Genomic DNA, 22199 nt, shown 5'->3' with positions numbered 1-22199 from the left:
TACTTTTCCAGGTTTTTAATGATCATCTACTGCTAAAAGAAGAAACACTTTGAAAATTAAAATACATACAGATATATGAACAAATAGGACTCCTACTAATACAGAATACAATGTTAACTATGTAGCAGTTAAAGTCAGGTGGTCAGTGCAAAGCCCATGCCAGAGACATATAACAAAATGGCTTATATATAGTCATATAAATACAGATGGCTAATGGAGTCCTGCTATTGTCCAACCAGGCTGGATGGAGCCCTGCTATTGTCCAACCAGGCTGGATGGAGCCCTGCTATTGTCCAACCAGGCTGGGCGGAGTCCTGCTATTGTCCAACAAGGCTGGATGGAGTCCTGCTATTGTCCAACCAGGCTGGATGGAGTCCTGCTATTGGCTGACAGCTGTAGGTGGAGCCCTGCCATTGTCCAACCAGGCTGGATGGAGTCCTGCTATTGTCCAACCAGGCTGGACGGAGGAGTCTTGCTATTGTCCAACCAGGCTGGACGGAGCCTTGCTATTGTCCAACCAGGCTGGACGGAGCCTTGCTATTGTCCAACCAGGCTGGACGGAGCCTTGCTATTTTCCAACCAGGCTGGACGGAGCCTTGCTATTGTCCAACCAGGCTGGATGGAGAAGTCTTGCTATTGGCTGACAGCTGTAGGGGGAGTCCTGCTATTGGCTGACAGCTGTAGGTGGAGTCCTGCTATTGTCCAACCAGGCTGGATGGAGCCCTGCTATTGTCCAACCAGGCTGGATGGAGCCTTGCTATTGTCCAACCAGGCTGGATGGAGTCCTGCTATTGGCTGACAGCTGTAGGTGGAGCCCTGGTATTGTCCAACCAGGCTGGATGGAGTCCTGCTATTGTCCAACCAGGCTGGATGGAGTCCTGCTATTGGCTGACAGCTGTAGGTGGAGCCCTGCTATTGTCCAACCAGGCTGGATGGAGTCCTGCTATTGTCCAACCAGGCTGGATGGAGTCCTGCTATTGTCCAACCAGGCTGGATGGAGTCCTGCTATTGGCTGACAGCTGTAGGTGGAGCCCTGCTATTGTCCAACCAGGCTGGATGGAGCCTTGCTATTGTCCAACCAGGCTGGATGGAGTCCTGCTATTGTCCAACCAGGCTGGATGGAGCCCTGCTATTGTCCAACCAGGCTGGATGGAGTCTTGCTATTGGCTGACAGCTGTAGGTGGAGTGTTCAGGTGGTCAGCGTGTCTGTAGGCTCGTTCCAGTAAGGTCTGGGCATCCTGGACCGGCCCCGATGTCTGGAGGGTCTTGGCTAGGCGACGGGCCGCGGCGACAGCGTGTCCGCTACGAAACAGACTCACCATCTGCTCCTAGAAAAGGAGAGGACAGTTAGGAAGCAGCCCTGGCATGTCCCGTGTAGCTCAGGTGGTAGAGCATGGTGTTTGCAACGCCAGGGTTGTGGGTTCGATTCCCACGGGGGACCAGTACAGGAGAAAAAAAAAATGTATGAAATGGTACTTTTTACCCCTTTATCCTCCCCAATTTCGTGGTTTTCAAATTGGTAGTTACAGTCTCGTCCCATCACTGCAACGTACGGACTCAGGAGAGGTCGAAGGTCGAGAAACACGACCCTGCCGAGACGCACTGCTTCTTGACACGCTGCTCGCTTAACCCGGAAGCCAGCCGGAGGAAACAAACTGGCGACACGAGTCAGCTTGCATGCGCCCGGCCCACCACTAGGAGTCGCTAGAGCGCGATGGGACAAGGACATCCCGGGCTGGTCAAACTCTCCCCTAAACCGGACGACGCTGGGCCAAATTGTGAGCCGTCTCATGGGTCTCCCGGTCGCGGCCGGCTGCGACACAACCCGGGATCGAACCTGGTCGCTGTAGAGACGCCTCAAGCACTGCGATGCTGCGCTACTCAGGAGGCCAAGATGTCACTTTTTAATGACATGTACACTACCGTTCACAAGTTTGGGGTCACTTAGAAAAGTCCTTGTTTTTGAAAATTTTTAAAATACAATAAATAGTCAGCTTCATTAAATAGTACCCACAAAACACCAGTCTCAACGTCAACAGTGGAGAGGCGACTCCGGGATGCTGGCCTTCTAGGCAGAGTTCCTCTGTCCAGTGTCTGTTCTTTTGCCCATCTTAATCTTTTCTTTTTATTGGCCAGTCTGAGATATGGCCGTTTCTTTGCAACTCTGCCTAGAAGGCCAGCATCCCGGAGTCGCCTCTTCACTGTTGACGTTGAGGCTGGTGTTTTGCGGGTACTATTTAATGAAGCTGCCAGTTGAGGACTTGTGAGGTGTCGGTTTCCTAAACTAGACACTAATGTACTTGTCCTCTTGCTCAGTTGTGCACCGGGGCCTCCCACTCCTCTTTCTATTCTGGTTAGTGCCAGTTTGCTCTGTTCTGTGAAGGGAGTAGTTACACAGCGTTCTACGAGATCGTCAGTTTCTTGGCAATTTCTCACATGGAATAAGAATAGACTGACGAGTTTCAGAAGAAAGTTCTTTGTTTCTGGCCATTTTGAGTCTGTAATCGAACCCACAAATGCTGATGCTCCAGATACTCAACTAGTCTATAGAAGGCCAGTTTTATTGCGTCTTTAAAATCAGCACAACAGTTTTCAGCTGTGCTAACATAATTGCAAAAGGGTTTTCTAATGATCAATTAGCCTTTTAAAATGATAAACGTGGATTAGCTAACACAACGTGCCATTGGAACACAGGAGTGATGGTTGCTGATAATGGGCCTCTGTACGCCTAGATATTCCATTAAAAAAATCTGCCATTTCCAGCTACAATAGTAATTTACAACATTAACAAATGTCTACACTGTATTTATGATCAATTTGTTGTTATTTTAAAAATGGAGAAAAAATATTTTAAAAAGTGTTTTTCTTTCAAAAACAAGGACATTTCTAAGTGACTCCAACCTGTTGAATGGTAGGTAGAGTATCTGTCAAAGACCTCCAGGTGTTTTTGAGACCTCTTAAATAAAAAAAAACACATTTCTTCCCTGAAAGAACTTCGTTAACAGGATGTAGTAGTAAGCAGAATGCCGTTAATGTCTGGCCACTTCCTCCTTCTACAGAACTCACAGAACACAGCCGCAATAAACCACAGCTATAAAAACCCCAGGCTGTCACTAGAACTGGTTACCAAAACGCATGGAAACCTGTGTGTGTGTGTAGGTGTGTAGGTGTGTGTGTGTGTTATAGCTTGCTTGTTGACCTGTAAGGGTCTGTCATTGCGCTGAGGTACAGGGGGGAGACGCAGGACTGTGTGTGTGTGTGTGTGTGTGTGTGTGTGTGTGTTATAGCTTGCTTGTTGACCTGTAAGGGTCTGTCTTTGCGCTGAGGTACAGGGGGGAGACGCAGGACTCCTTGCTCTGACAACTGGAGGATCTGAAACAACATGGGGAGAGGAGAGAGTAGGGGGAGAGGAGAGAGTAGGGGGAGAGGAGAGAGGAGAGAGTAGGGGGAGAGGAGAGAGTAGGGGGGAGAGGAGAGAGTAGGGGGAGAGGAGAGAGTAGGGGGAGAGGAGAGAGGAGAGAGTAGGGGGAGAGGAGAGAGTAGGGGGGAGAGGAGAGAGGAGAGAGTAGGGGGAGAGGAGAGAGTAGGGGGAGAGGAGAGAGTAGGGGAAGAGGAGAGAGTAGGGGGAGAGGAGAGAGTAGGGGGAGAGGAGAGAGTAGGGGGGAGAGGAGAGAGGAGGGGGAGAGGAGAGAGGAGGGGGAGAAGAGAGGAGAGAAGGAGACATAAACAGAAGCACACAGGCTGCATCTTAAATGACCTTAGACCAGAGCCTATTCCCTATATAGTGCATATTAGACCAGAGCCTATTCCCTATATAGTGCAGTAGACCAGAGCCTATTCCCTATATAGTGCATAGTAGACCAGAGCCTATTCCCTATATAGTGCAGTAGACCAGAGTCTATTCCCTATATAGTGCATATTAGACCAGAGTCTATTCCCTATATAGTGCAGTAGACCAGAGCCTATTCCCTATATAGTGCATTAGCCTTTGACCAGAGCCTATTCCCTATATAGTGCATATTAGACCAGAGCCTATTCCCTATATAGTGCAGTAGACCAGAGCCTATTCCCTATATAGTGCAGTAGACCAGAGCCTATTCCCTATATAGTGCATTAGACCAGAGCCTATTCCCTATATAGTGCATTAGACCAGAGCCTATTCCCTATATAGTGCATTAGACCAGAGCCTATTCCCTATATAGTGCATTAGCCTTTGACCAGAGCCTTTGGGCCCTGGGGGAAATATTGCCGTATTTAGGTAATAGGGTACCATTCAGAACGCAGCAGAGGACTTGATCCCCATCAAAGAGGAAGCTTTCTAGTCAATGAAAAGAACCAACAATGACCAGAGGCCTCAGACCAGATACCTAAATATGGGCTTCCTTCCTATTTCTAGTCCTTCTATTACAAAACCAAATGTAGGCCTGGGGGGGGGGGGGGGAATGCATTCTGAGAAGCACGGAGGGGAGAGAGATGCATTCTGAGAAGCACGGAGGGCAAAGAGATGCATTCTGAGAAGCATGTTAGATGAAATATCTTATTTTTAAATCATAAGCTGCAGCGCTAGTTGTCTTACGAGGCAGTGAGACCCCTGGTTCAGAGCCCTGCTGCTAATGTGAAGTAACTACGTCTTCAAAAAAACAGTTTGTTATCCAGCAACGTAGAGTTACAATCATCACAATATGTCAGACAGATCTAGAACCTTCCCCCACAAAGGATCTGGACAGGATCTAGAACCTTCCCCCACAAAGGATCTGGACAGGATCTAGAACCTTCCCCCAGAAAGGATCTGGACAGGATCTAGAACCTTCCCCCAGAAAGGATCTGGACAGGATCTAGAACCTTCCCCCACAAAAGATCTGGACAGGATCTAGAACCTTCCCCCACAAAAGATCTGGACAGGATCTAGAACCTTCCCCCACAAAGGATCTGGACAGGATCTAGAACCTTCCCCCACAAAGGATCTATTGTCATTTATCACTGATTTATCATTATCGCAGAACAAGTTTAGCTGGGCATTTTATGGAACGGCCCAGGGGGGGGGGAAGGATACGGAACGGCCCAGAGGGGGGGGGAAAGGATACGGAACGGCCCAGAGGGGGGGGGGGGGGGGGAAGGATACGGAACGGCCCAGAGGGGGGGGGGGGGGAGGATACGGAACGGCCCAGAGGGGGGGGGGGGAAGGATACGGAACGGCCCAGAGGGGGGGGGGAAGGATACGGAACGGCCCAGAGGGGGGGGGGGGGGGGAAGGATACGGAACGGCCCAGAGGGGGGGGGGGGGAGGATACGGAACGGCCCAGAGGGGGGGGGGGGGAAGGATACGGAACGGCCCAGAGGGGGGGGGGGGGAAGGATACGGAACGGCCCAGAGGGGGGGGGGGGAAGGATACGGAACGGCCCAGAGGGGGGGGGGGGGGGGGGAAAGGATACGGAACGGCCCAGAGGGGGGGGGGGGGGAGGATATGAGATATTTGAAGTAGTATTCAGGTCTGGTTTGTCTTACCTGCTGGTTACTCTCTTCCTGATGTTCCAGTTGTTGTCTGAGGTTAAAACACTGGTGCTCCAGAGAGTCTCTCTCCTTCTCTAGCTGTTCTAGAGAGCCCACCACAGCCCCCAGCTCCACCTGGACACACACACACACACACACACACACACACACACACACACACTGAGAGTCTCTCTCCTTCTCTAGCTGTTCTAGAGAGCCCACCACAGCCCCCAGCTCCACCTGGACACACAGTAGCAACGTCAGACTAGATAACCACACACACACACACACACACACACATTGAAAACACACACACACACACACACACACACACACACAAATATTGAAAACCCACACACACCCCTTCCTGTGTCTCACCACCAGCTTGTCGAGGATCTTCTTGCCAACGGCTGACTTCCTAGTCTCTTCCTGGTGTTGACGGGAAGAATGACTCGTCACTTCCTGTTTCTGGATTGGGACTGACAGTTGAGCCAGTTTAGACAGGAACCTGAAACCAGAATACAGCCAACGTGTTAGCCAAGAAAGACAGTACCAGGGGAGGCAGCGTAGCCTAGCGGTTAGAGAGTAGGGGGGGCAGCGTAGCCTAGCGGTTAGAGAGTAGGGGGGGCAGCGTAGCCTAGCGGTTAGAGAGTAGGGGCGGCAGCGTAGCCTAGCGGTTAGAGAGTAGGGGCGGCAGCGTAGCCTAGCGGTTAGAGCTTAGCCTAGCGGTTAGAGAGTAGGGGGGGCAGCGTAGCCTAGTGGTTAGAGAGTAGGGGGGGCAGCGTAGCCTAGTGGTTAGAGAGTAGGGGGGGCAGCGTAGCCTAGTGGTTAGAGAGTAGGGGCGGCAGCGTAGCCTAGCGGTTAGAGAGTAGGGGCGGCAGCGTAGCCTAGCGGTTAGAGAGTAGGGGGGGCAGCGTAGCCTAGCGGTTAGAGAGTAGGGGGGGCAGCGTAGCCTAGCGGTTAGAGAGTAGGGGGGGCAGCGTAGCCTAGCGGTTAGAGAGTAGGGGGGGCAGCGTAGCCTAGCGGTTAGAGAGTAGGGGCGGCAGCGTAGCCTAGCGGTTAGAGAGTAGGGGCGGCAGCGTAGCCTAGCGGTTAGAGAGTAGGGGCGGCAGCGTAGCCTAGCGGTTAGAGAGTAGGGGCGGCAGCGTAGCCTAGCGGTTAGAGAGTAGGGGCGGCAGCGTAGCCTAGCGGTTAGGAGAGTAGGGGGCGGCAGCGTAGCCTAGCGGTTAGAGAGTAGGGGCGGCAGCGTAGCCTAGCGGTTAGAGAGTAGGGCGGCAGCGTAGCCTAGCGGTTAGAGAGTAGGGGGGGCAGCGTAGCCTAGCGGTTAGAGAGTAGGGGGGGCAGCGTAGCCTAGCGGTTAGAGAGTAGGGGGGGCAGCGTAGCCTAGCGGTTAGAGAGTAGGGGGGGCAGCGTAGCCTAGCGGTTAGAGAGTAGGGGGGGCAGCGTAGCCTAGCGGTTAGAGAGTAGGGGCGGCAGCGTAGCCTAGCGGTTAGAGAGTAGGGGGGGGCAGCGTAGCCTAGCGGTTAGAGAGTAGGGGCGGCAGCGTAGCCTAGCGGTTAGAGAGTAGGGGCGGCAGCGTAGCCTAGCGGTTAGAGAGTAGGGGGGGCAGCGTAGCCTAGCGGTTAGAGAGTAGGGGGGGCAGCGTAGCCTAGCGGTTAGAGAGTAGGGGGGGCAGCGTAGCCTAGCGGTTAGAGAGTAGGGGGGGCAGCGTAGCCTAGTGGTTAGAGAGTAGGGGGGGCAGCGTAGCCTAGCGGTTAGAGAGTAGGGGGGGCAGCGTAGCCTAGCGGTTAGAGAGTAGGGGGGGCAGCGTAGCCTAGTGGTTAGAGCTTAGCCTAGCGGTTAGAGAGTAGGGGGGGCAGCGTTAGCCTAGCGGTTAGAGAGTAGGGGGGGCAGCGTAGCCTAGCGGTTAGAGAGTAGGGGGGGCAGCGTAGCCTAGCGGTTAGAGAGTAGGGGGGGCAGCGTAGCCTAGTGGTTAGAGCTTAGCCTAGCGGTTAGAGAGTAGGGGGGGCAGCGTAGCCTAGCGGTTAGAGAGTAGGGGGGGCAGCGTAGCCTAGCGGTTAGAGAGTAGGGGGGGCAGCGTAGCCTAGTGGTTAGAGAGTAGGGGGGGCAGCGTAGCCTAGTGGTTAGAGAGTAGGGGCGGCAGCGTAGCCTAGCGGTTAGAGAGTAGGGGAGGCAGCGTAGCCTAGCGGTTAGAGAGTAGGGGCGGCAGCGTAGCCTAGCGGTTAGAGAGTAGGGGCGGCAGCGTAGCCTAGCGGTTAGAGAGTAGGGGCGGCAGCGTAGCCTAGCGGTTAGAGAGTAGGGGCGGCAGCGTAGCCTAGCGGTTAGAGAGTAGGGGCGGCAGCGTAGCCTAGCGGTTAGAGAGTAGGGGCGGCAGCGTAGCCTAGCGGTTAGAGAGTAGGGGGGGCAGCGTAGCCTAGTGGTTAGAGAGTAGGGGCGGCAGCGTAGCCTAGCGGTTAGAGAGTAGGGGCGGCAGCGTAGCCTAGCGGTTAGAGAGTAGGGGGGGCAGCGTTGCCTAGTGGTTAGAGAGTAGGGGGGGCAGCGTAGCCTAGCGGTTAGAGCGTAGGGGCGGCAGCGTAGCCTAGCGGTTAGAGCGTAGGGGCGGCAGCGTAGCCTAGTGGTTAGAGAGTAGGGACGGCAGCGTAGCCTAGCGGTTAGAGAGTAGGGGCGGCAGCGTAGCCTAGCGGTTAGAGCGTAGGGGGGGCAGCGTAGCCTAACGGTTAGAGAGTAGGGGCGGCAGCGTAGCCTAGCGGTTAGAGCGTAGCCTAGTGGTTAGAGCGTAGGGGCGGCAGCGTAGCCTAGCGGTTAGAGCGTAGCTAGCGGTTAGAGCGTAGCCTAGTGGTTAGAGCATAGGGGCTGCAGCGTAGCCTAGCGGTTAGAGCGTAGCTAGCGGTTAGAGCGTAGCCTAGCGGTTAGAGCGTAGGGGCGGCAGCGTAGCCTAGCGGTTAGAGCGTAGCCTAGCGGTTAGAGAGTAGGGGCGGCAGCGTAGCCTAGCGGTTAGAGAGTAGGGGCGGCAGCGTAGCCTAGTGGTTAGAGCGTAGGGGGGGCAGCGTAGCCTAGTGGTTAGAGCGTAGGGGGGGCAGCGTAGCCTAGTGGTTAGAGCGTAGGGGGGGCAGCGTAGCCTAGTGGTTAGAGAGTAGGGGGGGCAGCGTAGCCTAGCGGTTTAGAGAGTAGGGGGGGCAGCGTAGCCTAGCGGTTAGAGAGTAGGGGGGGCAGCGTAGCCTAGCGGTTAGAGAGTAGGGGAGGCAGCGTAGCCTAGCGGTTAGAGAGTAGGGGGGGCAGCGTAGCCTAGCGGTTAGAGAGTAGGGGAGGCAGCGTAGCCTAGTGGTTAGAGAGTAGGGGCGGCAGCGTAGCCTAGTGGTTAGAGAGTAGGGGGGGCAGCGTAGCCTAGTGGTTAGAGCGTAGGGGGGGGCAGCGTAGCCTAGTGGTTAGAGCGTAGGGGGGGCAGCGTAGCCTAGCGGTTAGAGAGTAGGGGGGGCAGCGTAGCCTAGCGGTTAGAGAGTAGGGGGGGCAGCGTAGCCTAGCGGTTAGAGAGTAGGGGAGGCAGCGTAGCCTAGTGGTTAGAGAGTAGGGGCGGCAGCGTAGCCTAGCGGTTAGAGCGTAGGGGCGGCAGCGTAGCCTAGCGGTTAGAGAGTAGGGGCGGCAGCGTAGCCTAGCGGTTAGAGAGTAGGGGCGGCAGCGTAGCCTAGCGGTTAGAGAGTAGGGGAGGCAGCGTAGCCTAGTGGTTAGAGAGTAGGGGCGGCAGCGTAGCCTAGTGGTTAGAGAGTAGGGGGGGCAGCGTAGCCTAGCGGTTAGAGAGTAGGGGGGGCAGCGTAGCCTAGCGGTTAGAGAGTAGGGGGGGCAGCGTAGCCTAGTGGTTAGAGAGTAGGGGGGGCAGCGTAGCCTAGTGGTTAGAGAGTAGGGGGGGCAGCGTAGCCTAGCGGTTAGAGAGTAGGGGGGGCAGCGTAGCCTAGTGGTTAGAGCTTAGCCTAGCGGTTAGAGAGTAGGGGGGGCAGCGTAGCCTAGCGGTTAGAGAGTAGGGGGGGCAGCGTAGCCTAGTGGTTAGAGAGTAGGGGGGGCAGCGTAGCCTAGCGGTTAGAGAGTAGGGGGGGGCAGCGTAGCCTAGCGGTTAGAGAGTAGGGGGGGCAGCGTAGCCTAGCGGTTAGAGAGTAGGGGGGGCAGCGTTAGCCTAGCGGTTAGAGAGTAGGGGGGGCAGCGTAGCCTAGTGGTTAGAGCTTAGCCTAGCGGTTAGAGAGTAGGGGGGGCAGCGTAGCCTAGCGGTTAGAGAGTAGGGGGGGCAGCGTAGCCTAGCGGTTAGAGAGTAGGGGGGGCAGCGTAGCCTAGTGGTTAGAGAGTAGGGGGGGCAGCGTAGCCTAGTGGTTAGAGAGTAGGGGCGGCAGCGTAGCCTAGTGGTTAGAGAGTAGGGGAGGCAGCGTAGCCTAGCGGTTAGAGAGTAGGGGCGGCAGCGTAGCCTAGCGGTTAGAGAGTAGGGGGGGCAGCGTAGCCTAGCGGTTAGAGAGTAGGGGCGGCAGCGTAGCCTAGCGGTTAGAGAGTAGGGGCGGCAGCGTTAGCCTAGCGGTTAGAGAGTAGGGGCGGCAGCGTAGCCTAGCGGTTAGAGAGTAGGGGCGGCAGCGTAGCCTAGCGGTTTAGAGAGTAGGGGGGGCAGCGTAGCCTAGCGGTTAGAGCGTAGGGGGGGCAGCGTAGCCTAGCGGTTAGAGAGTAGGGGGGGCAGCGTAGCCTAGCGGTTAGAGAGTAGGGGCGGCAGCGTAGCCTAGCGGTTAGAGAGTAGGGGCGGCAGCGTAGCCTAGCGGTTAGAGAGTAGGGGGGGCAGCGTAGCCTAGCGGTTAGAGAGTAGGGGGGGCAGCGTTGCCTAGTGGTTAGAGAGTAGGGGGGGCAGCGTAGCCTAGCGGTTAGAGCGTAGGGGCGGCAGCGTAGCCTAGCGGTTAGAGCGTAGGGGCGGCAGCGTAGCCTAGTGGTTAGAGAGTAGGGACGGCAGCGTAGCCTAGCGGTTAGAGAGTAGGGGCGGCAGCGTAGCCTAGCGGTTAGAGCGTAGGGGGGGCAGCGTAGCCTAGCGGTTAGAGAGTAGGGGCGGCAGCGTAGCCTAGCGGTTAGAGCGTAGCCTAGTGGTTAGAGCGTAGGGGCGGCAGCGTAGCCTAGCGGTTAGAGCGTAGCTAGCGGTTAGAGCGTAGCCTAGTGGTTAGAGCATAGGGGCTGCAGCGTAGCCTAGCGGTTAGAGCGTATCTAGCGGTTAGAGCGTAGCCTAGCGGTTAGAGCGTAGGGGCGGCAGCGTAGCCTAGCGGTTAGAGCGTAGCCTAGCGGTTAGAGAGTAGGGGCGGCAGCGTAGCCTAGCGGTTAGAGAGTAGGGGCGGCAGCGTAGCCTAGCGGTTAGAGAGTAGGGGCGGCAGCGTAGCCTAGTGGTTAGAGCGTAGGGGGGGCAGCGTAGCCTAGTGGTTAGAGAGTAGGGGGGGCAGCGTAGCCTAGCGGTTAGAGAGTAGGGGGGGCAGCGTAGCCTAGCGGTTAGAGAGTAGGGGAGGCAGCGTAGCCTAGTGGTTAGAGAGTAGGGGGGGCAGCGTAGCCTAGTGGTTAGAGCGTAGGGGGGGGCAGCGTAGCCTAGTGGTTAGAGCGTAGGGGGGGCAGCGTAGCCTAGTGGTTAGAGAGTAGGGGGGGCAGCGTAGCCTAGCGGTTAGAGAGTAGGGGGGGCAGCGTAGCCTAGCGGTTAGAGAGTAGGGGGGGCAGCGTAGCCTAGCGGTTAGAGAGTAGGGGAGGCAGCGTAGCCTAGTGGTTAGAGAGTAGGGGCGGCAGCGTAGCCTAGCGGTTAGAGCGTAGGGGCGGCAGCGTAGCCTAGCGGTTAGAGCGTAGGGGCGGCAGCGTAGCCTAGCGGTTAGAGAGTAGGGGCGGCAGCGTAGCCTAGCGGTTAGAGAGTAGGGGCGGCAGCGTAGCCTAGTGGTTAGAGAGTAGGGGCGGCAGCGTAGCCTAGCGGTTAGAGCGTAGGGGCGGCAGCGTAGCCTAGCGGTTAGAGAGTAGGGGCGGCAGCGTAGCCTAGCGGTTAGAGAGTAGGGGCGGCAGCGTAGCCTAGCGGTTAGAGAGTAGGAACCAGAATACAGTCAACGTGTTAGCTAAGAAAGACAGTACCAGGGGCGGCAGATAGCCGTGTTAGCTAAGATAGATGTCTTACAGGAGGCTCAAGTCGCTCAACATATATACATACACAGAGCATTCAGAAAGTATTCAGACCCCTTTTCCACATTTTGTTAAATTTTAGTCATTTAATAGACGCTCTTATCCAGAGCGACTTAGAGTAGTGAATGAATACATTTCATTCATTTATTTTTTTGTACTGGCCCCCCGTGGGAATCGAACCCACAACCCTGGCGTTGCACACACACCATGCTCTACCAACTGAGCCACAGGGAAGACCGTTACAGCCTTAAATCTAAACACAATATCCCATAATGACAAAGCAAAAAAAATTGTTTAATAATAACATATTTACATAAGTATTCAGACCCTTTGCTATGAGACTTGAAATTGAGCTCAGGTGCATCCTGTTTCCATTGATCATCCTTGAGATGTTTCTACAACTTGATTGGAGTCCACCTGTGGTCAATTCAATTGATTGAACATGATTTGGAAAGGCAAACACCTGTCTATATAAGGTCCCACAGTTGACAGTGCACGTCAGAGCAAAAACCAAGCCATGAGGTCGAAGGAATTGTCTGTAGAGATCAGAGACAGGATTGTGTCGAGGCACAGATCTGAGGAAGGGTACCAAAAAAGTCTGAATGTCCTTGAGTGGCCCAGCCAGAACCCGGACTTGAACCCAATCGAACATCTCTGGAGAGACCTGAAAATAGCTGTGCAGCGACGCTCCCCATCCAACCTGACAGAGCTTGAGAGGATCTGCAGAGAAGAATGGGAGAAACTCCCCAAATACAGGTGTGCCAAGCTTGTAGCGTCATACCCAGGAAGACTCGATGCTGTAATCGCTGCCAAAGGTGCTTCAACAAAAATGAATGAGTAAAGGGTCTGAAAACTTATGTAAATGTAATATTTCAGTTTGATATTTTTTATAAATTTGCAAAAATTTCTAAGAAATTGTTTTTGCTTTCCTCTGTCCAGGGTCTGTTCTTCTGCCCGTCTTAATCTTTTCTTTTTATTGGCCAGTCTGAGAAATGGCTTTTTCTTTGCAACTCTGCCTAGAAGGCCAGCATCCCGGAGTCGCCTCTTCACTGTCGACGTTGAGACTGGTGTTTTGTGGGTACTATTTAATGAAGCTGCCAGTTGAGGACTTGTGAGGCGTCTGTTTCTCAAACTAGACACTCTAATGTACTTGTCCTCTTGCTCAGTTGTGCACCGGGGCCTCCCACTCCTCTTTCTATTCTGGTTAGAGCCAGTTTGCGCTGTTCTGTGAAGGGAGTAGTACACAGCGTTGTACGAGATCTTCAGTTTCTTGGCAATTTCTCACATGGAATAAGAATAGACTGACGAGTTTCAGAAGAAAGTTCTTTGTTTCTGGACATTTTGAGCCTGTAATCAAACCCACAAATGCTGATGCTCCAGATACTCAACTAGTCTAAAGAAGGCCAGTTTTATTGCTCCTTTAAAATCAGCACAACAGTTTTCAGCTGTGCTAACAATTGCAAAAGGGTTTTCTAATGATCAATTAGCCTTTTAAAATGATAAACGTGGATTAGCTAACACAACGTGCCATTGGAACACAGGAGTGATGGTTGCTGATAATGGGCCTCTGTACGCCTATGTAGATATTCCATTAAAAAAAAAAAAAAAAAAAAATCTGCCGTTTCCAGCTACAATAGTCATTTACAACATTAACAAATGTCTACACTGTATTTCTGATCAATTAAGTTATTTTAATGGAACAAAAATGTTCTTTCAAAAACAAGGATATTTTTAAGTGACCCCAAACTGTTGAACGGTAGAGTATATTATTGAACCTTTATTTAACTAGATGTATTTAACTACCAGCCTGCACCCCCGCACCGACCAGCCTGCACCCCCCCGCACCGACCAGCCTGCACCCCCCCGCACCGACCAGCCTGCACCCCCGCGCACCGACCAGCCTGCACCCCCCCGCACCGACCAGCCTGCACCCCCGCGCACCGACCAGCCTGCACCCCCCCCGCACCGACCAGCCTGCACCCCCCCGCACCGACCAGCCTGCACCCCCCCCGCACCGACCAGCCTGCACCCCCGCGCACCGACCAGCCTGCACCCCCGCACACTGACCAGCCTGTACTAGGGCTGGGCGATATATCGATATAAAAAATATATCGATATATATTTTAAATGTGATATGAAATTAGACCATTTCGCATATATCGATATAGTTCAAATGTGCGCTTTGATCCTTGCTCCAAGCAAGCTGCAGACCCGGAGCTCTCTGCGCTGCTCCCCGCGCCTCCTCTTTCATGCACAGAGGGCGGAGGGGCAGGAACAGACACTTCAACAAACATGGAGGAAGCAACAGCGTCTGCGGAGCGTTTTGACGACGAATTGGTTAGTAAAAGAAAAAGCATTGGCTCAGTCATTTGGAGATGGTTCGGATTCAAAGTATCAGATGAGCAACAAAATCACGTTATATGTAGGCAGTGCCATAAAAAAGTTCCAGCCAGGGGTGGAAGCACTACAAATCTTTTTCACCACCTAAAACAGTGGCACAAACTGCAATACGAAGAGTGTGTGAAACTGCGCGCTGCAGAAGCCCCAGCCGCAAGCCGTCGACAACCCGAAAAAGCTCCAGCCCCGAAACAAAGCTCACTGCAAACTTCATTTTCCCGCAGTGTGGTGCCTAATGTCTACCTCAAGACAGCATTACTGTTTATCAAAGTAAAAAAAGAGGGGGGAATGTTTATTGAGTTGATGGTCTGTTTCTTGTGCAACTGGTTGAGGCTGTTCAGATAATTTCTTAACAAAAAGCAAATGGTCTCAGGCTGATGTTTAAAAAAACATTTTCTCAAACTGAGCACTTTATTTTGTTCTTTATTTATATATAATTGCTGCCCTTACGAGGGTTTGTCATATTTTATTATTTTGTAATGTTCGTTATTTACATCTGTGGATTTGTTAGAAAGGACAAGAAATCTGTAATTTGATTTTAAGCCATTTAAAGTTGTCAAATTAAAAAAAAAATTGACTTTTCTCATAAATATATATAATATTTATTTCAGAAAAAGATAAACAAAAATAGGCCTATTTTATAGGCTATTTTAGTTTAAGATATTTGTATTTATTTAAATGTGCACCTTATGGAGCTTTGATTTCAAAAAAGGTTCTCCTGTTGTTATACAGAGTTTATGTTTACATGTTGTTATTTGAACAGCTGAGCATTTAATCTGAACCAGGTGAAGAGCCCTGTTTATTATTTATTCATTAGATTTTTCAACTGTTCACTGAAATAGCCGGTTTCAATAAAACTACTTGAGACATGTCATATCTGGCTTTGACTTTGACTGAACATTTGCTCTCACTTTGCGGGAAAAAAAAATAAAATAAAATAATAAATAAAATCGGGATATATATCTTATATCGATATTCAGCCTAAATATATCGGGATATGAATTCTGGTCCATATCGCCCAGCCCTAGCCTGTACCCCCGCACACCGACCAGCCTGTACCCCCGCACACCGACCAGCCTGTACCCCCCCCACACCAACCAGCCCTAGCCAGTACCCCCCCCACACCGACCAGCCTGTACCAGTACCCCCTGTATATCGCCTCGTTATTGTTGTCATTTTCTTGTGTTACTTTTTTTATTTAGTAAATATTTTCTTAACTATTTCTTGAACTGCACTGTTGGTTAAGGGCTTGTAAGTAAGCTTTTCACTGTAAGGTCTACTACACCTGTTGTATTCAGCATTTCACTGTAAGGTCTACTACACCTGTTGTATTCAGCATTTCACTGTGAGGTCTACTACACCTGTTGTATTCAGCATTTCACTGTGAGGTCTACTACACCTGTTGTGTTCAGCATTTCACTGTGAGGTCTACTACACCTGTTGTATTCAGCATTTCACTGTGAGGTCTACTACACCTGTTGTATTCAGCATTTCACTGTGAGGTCTACCTACACCTGTTGTATTCAGCATTTCACTGTAAGGTCTACTACACCTGTTGTATTCAGCATTTCACTGTAAGGTCTACTACACCTGTTGTATTCAGCATTTCACTGTGAGGTCTACTACACCTGTTGTATTCAGCATTTCACTGTGAGGTCTACTACACCTGTTGTATTCAGCATTTCAATGTGAGGTCTACTACACCTGTTGTATTCAGCATTTCACTGTGAGGTCTACTACACCTGTTGTATTCAGCATTTCACTGTAAGGTCTACTACACCTGTTGTATTCAGCATTTCACTGTGAGGTCTACTACACCTGTTGTATTCAGCATTTCACTGTAAGGTCTACTACACCTGTTGTATTCAGCATTTCACTGTGAGGTCTACTACACCTGTTGTATTCAGCATTTCACTGTGAGGTCTACTACACCTGTTGTATTCAGCATTTCACTGTAAGGTCTACTACACCTGTTGTATTCAGCATTTCACTGTGAGGTCTACTACACCTGTTGTATTCAGCATTTCACTGTAAGGTCTACTACACCTGTTGTATTCAGCATTTCACTGTAAGGTCTACTACACCTGTTGTATTCAGCATTTCACTGTAAGGTCTACTACACCTGTTGTATTCAGCATTTCACTGTGAGGTCTACTACACCTGTTGTATTCAGCATTTCACTGTGAGGTCTACTACACCTGTTGTATTCAGCATTTCACTGTGAGGTCTACTACACCTGTTGTATTCAGCATTTCACTGTGAGGTCTACTACACCTGTTGTATTCAGCATTTCACTGTGAGGTCTACTACACCTGTTGTATTCAGCATTTCACTGTGAGGTCTACTACACCTGTTGTATTCAGCATTTCACTGTGAGGTCTACTGCACCTGTTGTATTCAGCATTTCACTGTAAGGTCTACTACACCTGTTGTATTCGGAGCATGTGACAAATAACATTTGATTTGTTCAGAGAAGACTGTGTTGCTGCAAAGAAACCACTACTAAAGGACACCAATAAGAAGAAGAGACTTGCTTGGGCCAATAAACATGAGAAATGGACATTAGACCGGTGGAAATCTGTCCTTTGGTCTGATGAGTCCAAATTAGAGATTTTTGGTTCCAACCTCCGTGTCTTTGTGAGACGCAGAGTAGGTGAACAGATGATCTCCACATGTGTGTTTCCCACCGTGAAGCATGGAGGAGGTGGTGTGATGGTGCTTTGCTGGTGACACTGTCTGTGATTTTTTTAGAATTCAAGGAACACTTAACCAGCATGGCTACCACAGCATTCTGCAGCGATACGCCATCCCATCTGGTTTGCGCTTAGTGGGACTATCATTTGTTTTACAACAGGACAATGACCCAACACACCTCCAGGCTGTGTAAGGGCTATTTGACCAAGAAGGAGAGTGATGGGGTGCTGTATCAGATGACCTGGCCTCCACAATCACCCGACCTCAACCCAATTGAGATGGTTTGAGATGAGTTGGACTGCAGAGTGAAGGAAAAGCAGCCAACAACTGCTCAGCATATGTGGGAACTCCTTCAAGACTGTTGGAAAAGCATTCCAGGTGAAGCTGGTTGAGAGAATGCCAAGAGTGTTCAAAGCTGTCATCAAGGCAAAGGGTGGCTACTTTGAAGAATCTCAAATATAAAATATTTTGATTTGTTTAATACTTTTTGGTTACTACATGATTCCATATGTGTTATTTCATAGTTTTGATGTCTTCACTATTATTCTACAATGTAGAAAATAGTAAAAATAAAATAAAAACTCTGGAAGGTGGTGTGTCCAAACATTTGACTGGTTCTGTATATGAAAATAAAGAGTAATCCAGTATTTTGGGGTGACATAAGTGCATCTATATCCCTCAGTACAGGGCGATGCTGATCATAGTGTAGCACTGGGGACAGTGGACCCACTGAGTTCTATGCTGATCATAGTGTAGCACTGGGGACAGTGGACCCACTGAGTTCTATGCTGATCATAGTGTAGCACTGGGGACAGTGGACCCACTGAGTTCTATGCTGATCATAGTGTAGCACTGGGGACAGTGGACCCACTGAGTTCTATGCTGATCATAGTGTAGCACTGGGGACAGTGGACCCACTGAGTTCTATGCTGATCATAGTGTAGCACTGGGGACAGTGGACCCACTGAGTTCTGTTATCTCACCTGTTTTTCACAACGTTCAGATGTTTCTGGGATTCATCTTTCTTGGTCCGTCTTCCGGCCAGAACAGACCTGAGGGAGAGACAGAAAGAGAGAGAGAGAGAGAGAGAGAGAGAGAGAGGGAGAGAGACAGACAGAGAGAGACAGAGACAGAGAGAGAGAGAGACAGAGAGAGAGAGAGACAGAGAGAGAGAGAGACAGAGAGAGAGAGAGACAGAGAGAGAGAGAGACAGAGAGAGAGAGAGAGAGAGACAGAGAGAGGAGAGAGAGAGAGAGAGAGAGAGAGACAGAGAGAGACAGAGAGAGAGGGTTAACTAATGAATCAGTTAGTAAACAACAACAACCTGGTGAAATCTTAAAACCAGGGCCATTTTAACCTTCAGTTCACCGATGGGCCAGTGGCCATGTTACAGCTCCTCTGTGTTCCTAGACAGATGAACAGTGGCTGAGATTCACAGTCGACTTCCTGGGTACTGGTACTTCCTGGTACTACAGTACAGTATAGACGGGCCCAGTCAGAACCATAATGGAGGATATTACAGTATAGACGGGCCCAGTCAGAACCATAATGGAGGATGTTACAGTATAGACGGGCCCAGTCAGAACCATAATGGAGGATGTTACAGTATAGACGGGCCCAGTCAGAACCATAATGGAGGATGCTACAGTATAGACAGGCCCAGTCAGAACCATAATGGAGGATGTTACAGTATAGACGGGCCCAGTCCAGAACCATAATGGAGGATGTTACAGTATAGACAGGCCCAGTCAGAACCATAATGGAGGATGTTACAGTATAGACGGGCCCAGTCCAGAACCATAATGGAGGATGTCTGGCCCAGTCAGAACCATAATGGAGGATGCTACTCACAGTATAGACAGGCCCAGTATGTTGTCTAGAGCCGTAATGGAGGACCTGGTCAGCGGTTTCCACTTCTCCTGACCTTTCAGCTTCCTGGGACCTGCAACTGTGCCGCCTTTCTTCTTCTTCTGTGGTTTTGGCAGAGGGACCTGGCTGCTGGTTCCTGGCTGGGGCTCCTCCTGAAGAGGGATGGAGGGTACGTGTGTGAGAATGATGCGATGAAAGCAAAGGAGAACCATTTTACATTTTAGTCATTTAGCAGACGCTCTTATCCAGAGCGACTTACAGTAGAGTGCATACATTTTAATTCGATTTTAAATACTGGTCCCCCTGTGGGAATCGAACCAACAACCCTGGCGTTGCAAAAACACCATGCTCTACCAACTGAGCTACAGTGGGACTATATTTGAGCTACAGTTTCCTCTCAAGAGGTTTAAATTCTTCCCGAACTTTCTCACCTGAGATACTCTCCGTTGACGTGTGTTTATAGCGGGTTGATTTGTCTTGTCGCCTGTTTTCTTGCCTTCAGGTGCCCTGGACGGGACGCGGTGAGATCCCCGGACAGGCTTCATCATTTTAACTAGGAAATAAAATACCGCGTCAGATTAGACAACTAATCAAGGCATATACGGGGGAAAAACATAGCCGCTAAATAGATAATGATATAATATACAATCTGAAAGCGAGCAAACATGAGCACTGCCAAGACGAAACACGGATGTAGTTTGTTTAGTCAACAACAACAGCTAACGTTAAAGCTAGCTAAGGACCTTTTAACATTTTATACACAAGGCGATTTAGTAGAACAGTTTACAGGTGAAATGTCTCGTTGCCGTTAGAGCCAATGTCGGGAGAATAACAATAACTAAAACACTTTCAAAACAAACGTCTGTAACTTTCACTTACCAGTTTGGCGGTATATTTCTTTCAAAAACGTTTGTTTTTGTACTCATTGCGCATGCGTTGTGAGCGGCAAGCAGGCCACTCCAGGCGGCCATGATGGAAAGGTCAATGCATCTCCTCATAGAGGATGGTAGAGACCTCTATTGGCCATGATGGGAAGGTCAATGCGCTCTCCTCATAGAGGATGATAGAGACCTCTAGCGGCCATGATGGAAAGGTCAATGCGCTCTCCTCATAGAGGATGGTAGAGACCTCTAGTGGCCATGATGGAAAGGTCAATGCGCTCTCCTCATAGAGGATGGTAGAGACCTCTAGTGGCCATGATGGAAAGGTCAATGCGCTCTCCTCATAGAGGAGGATAGAGACCTCTAGTGGCCATGATGGAAAGGTCAATGCGCTCTCCTCATAGAGGATGGTAGAGACCTCTAGTGGCCATGATGGAAAGGTCAATGCGCTCTCCTCATAGAGGATGATAGAGACCTCTAGTGGCCATGATGGAAAGGTCAATGCGCTCTCCTCATAGAGGATGATAGAGACCTCTAGTGGCCATGATGGAAAGGTCAATGCGCTCTCCTCATAGAGGATGGTAGAGACCTCTAGTGGCCATGATGGAAAGGTCAATGCGCTCTCCTCATAGAGGATGATAGAGACCTCTAGTGGCCATGATGGAAAGGTCAATGCGCTCTCCTCATAGAGGATGATAGAGACCTCTAGTGGCCATGATGGAAAGGTCAATGCGCTCTCCTCATAGAGCGGGGGTCGGCAACCCGCGGCTCTAGAGCCGCATGCGGCTCTTTAGCGCCGCCCTAGTGGCTCCCTGGAGCTTTTTAAAAAATATGAAAATGGAAAAAGATGGTGTGAATATATTTTTTGTTTTAATATAATTTATTATCCAATGCTGTAAAAAATGTGTATAATAAACATTTAATTTCAACATTTCTGTCAACGAAGATTTACGTCATAGCCTGCGACACACGTTTCTTTCAGCTCGGCGTAGTGCCAGACAGGTGGCTGTTGCAAACAAACCGGCGGGTGTGTCATGGGCCATGGATCCCAAAGGGAAAAAGAGAAAGATGGCTGAGGAGAACAGAGGATTCCACAGTTCTTGGACCGAATCGTTTGCTTTCATTGCCAAAGCGGAAGGATTACCTGCATGTTTGCTTTGTAATGAGAAGTTGTCAAATAACAGAAAGAGTAACGTGGAAAGACATTTCCATTCTTCCTGACAGTTATAGGAACATGAAGAAATATGCATTTGGAGTATTATCCAGCTTTGGATCAACATACCTGTGCGAGCAGATATTCTCAAACATGAACTACATAAAATCCAAATTCCGCACCCGCCTCACAGATGAGAGCTTGCAGTCCTGCGTGAAGATTAAAGTTACATCTTACATGCCCGATGTTGAGAAGCTGTCCAGTGATGTCCGAAAACAGAAGTCACATTAAACGGGTAAGAACACAATCCTGTCATAGGCACATATTTAGTAACAAAGTGGCTGTTTTTATAAAGTGATTTCTGATTTTTGTCAGTATATATTTGGAATGACACATAGGGATATTATTGTGTTTTGTTGCTCAGGTCCGAGGATGGCTGCATTGTTTTGTGCGTGTCAAAAGAGAAGAGGGTAATGCACAGAAATCGAACTTAAACTGTATTATTTTAATTGTATATACTTTACCTTTTCAAAAGGCTGCTGTTTTATTGCACTCTGTCTGTTGCCCAGATAAGGGGGGAAAGAGAAGAGGATGGTATCGTATTATTGAGGAATGAAAAGGACTGCATTTTATTTCCATGGGGAGGTCTGAAATTACAGGAGGCCTATTATGCACGTTGCACATTTTGTTGTTGTTTTTTCGAATCCTAAAATAAAAATGACATCAAAAATCTGATTTCTGTATTGTATTTCTATAATTTCATGATGGAACGGTCAATGCAGGATGGTAGAGACCTCTAGTGGCCATGATGGAAAGGTCAATGCGCTCCCCTCATAGAGGATGGTAGAGACCTCTAGTGGCCATGATGGAAAGGTCAATGCGCTCCCCTCATAGAGGATGGTAGAGACCTCTAGTGGCCATGATGGAAAGGTCAATGCGCTCTCCTCATAGAGGATGATAGAGACCTCTAGTGGCCATGATGGAAAGGTCAATGCGCTCCCATCATAGAGTATGGTAGAGACCTCTAGTGGCCATGATGGAAAGGTCAATGCGCTCCCCTCATAGAGGATGGTAGAGACCTCTAGTGGCCATGATGGAAAGGTCAATGCGCTCTCCTCATAGAGGATGGTAGAGACCTCTAGTGGCCATGATGATAATATAATATACTGGTTAGATGGGGTGTAACTATATAATATACTGGTTAGATGGGGTGTAACTATATAATATACTGGTTAGATGGGGTGTAACTATATAATATACTGGTTAGATGGGGTGTAACTATATAATATACTGGTTAGATGGGGTGTAACTATATAATATACTGGTTAGATGGGGTGTAACTATATAATATACTGGTTAGATGGGGTGTAACTATATAATATACTGGTTAGATGGGGTGTAACTATATAATATAATATACTGGTTAGATGGGGTGTAGCTATATAATATACTGGTTAGATGGGGTGTAACTATATAATATACTGGTTAGATGGGGTGTAACTATATAATATACTGGTTAGATGGGGTGTAACTATATAATATACTGGTTAGATGGGGTGT

The 22199-nt window shown here is 50.0% G+C and overlaps 1 protein-coding gene across 3 annotated transcripts; it reads right to left on the bottom strand.

Moving 5' to 3' along the window:
- On the bottom strand, positions 1-19595 carry cenpq (centromere protein Q). Of its 3 annotated transcripts, none has more exons than XM_029743200.1 (8): positions 19485-19595; positions 19037-19158; positions 18588-18757; positions 17720-17788; positions 5868-5997; positions 5505-5624; positions 3301-3372; positions 1-1328 (listed from the first exon to the last, which is right to left on the bottom strand). In XM_029743200.1, exons 2-8 carry the CDS (start codon positions 19151-19153, stop codon positions 1161-1163), a joined length of 846 nt encoding a protein of 281 aa, XP_029599060.1. In that variant the 5' UTR covers positions 19154-19158; positions 19485-19595; the 3' UTR covers positions 1-1160. The 3 variants fall into 3 exon arrangements, with proteins under 3 accessions (XP_029599060.1, XP_029599061.1, XP_029599059.1); XM_029743201.1 differs by lacking the exon at positions 19485-19595 and adding an exon at positions 19393-19452; XM_029743199.1 differs by lacking the exon at positions 19485-19595 and adding an exon at positions 19349-19404.
- Between the last annotated feature and the right edge of the window lie 2604 nt (positions 19596-22199).

Source organism: Salmo trutta, unplaced genomic scaffold, assembly GCF_901001165.1.
Source record: "Salmo trutta unplaced genomic scaffold, fSalTru1.1, whole genome shotgun sequence".
NCBI classification, from domain to species: Eukaryota; Metazoa; Chordata; class Actinopteri; order Salmoniformes; family Salmonidae; genus Salmo; species Salmo trutta.
The sequence above is the reverse complement of the archived record's forward strand: the minus strand, read 5'-3'. Positions and strand labels throughout refer to the sequence as shown.

What these genes read in the sequence shown, in the direction of transcription:
- cenpq (XM_029743199.1), bottom strand. An exon ending in GTCAACGGAGAGTATCTCAG is followed by an intron (nt 18,758 to 19,036) that starts GTGAGAAAGTTC and finishes ATCCCTCTTCAG; the next exon opens with GAGGAGCCCCAGCCAGGAAC. An exon ending in CTGAACGTTGTGAAAAACAG is followed by an intron (nt 5,998 to 17,719) that starts GTGAGATAACAG and finishes TTCTGGTTTCAG; the next exon opens with GTTCCTGTCTAAACTGGCTC.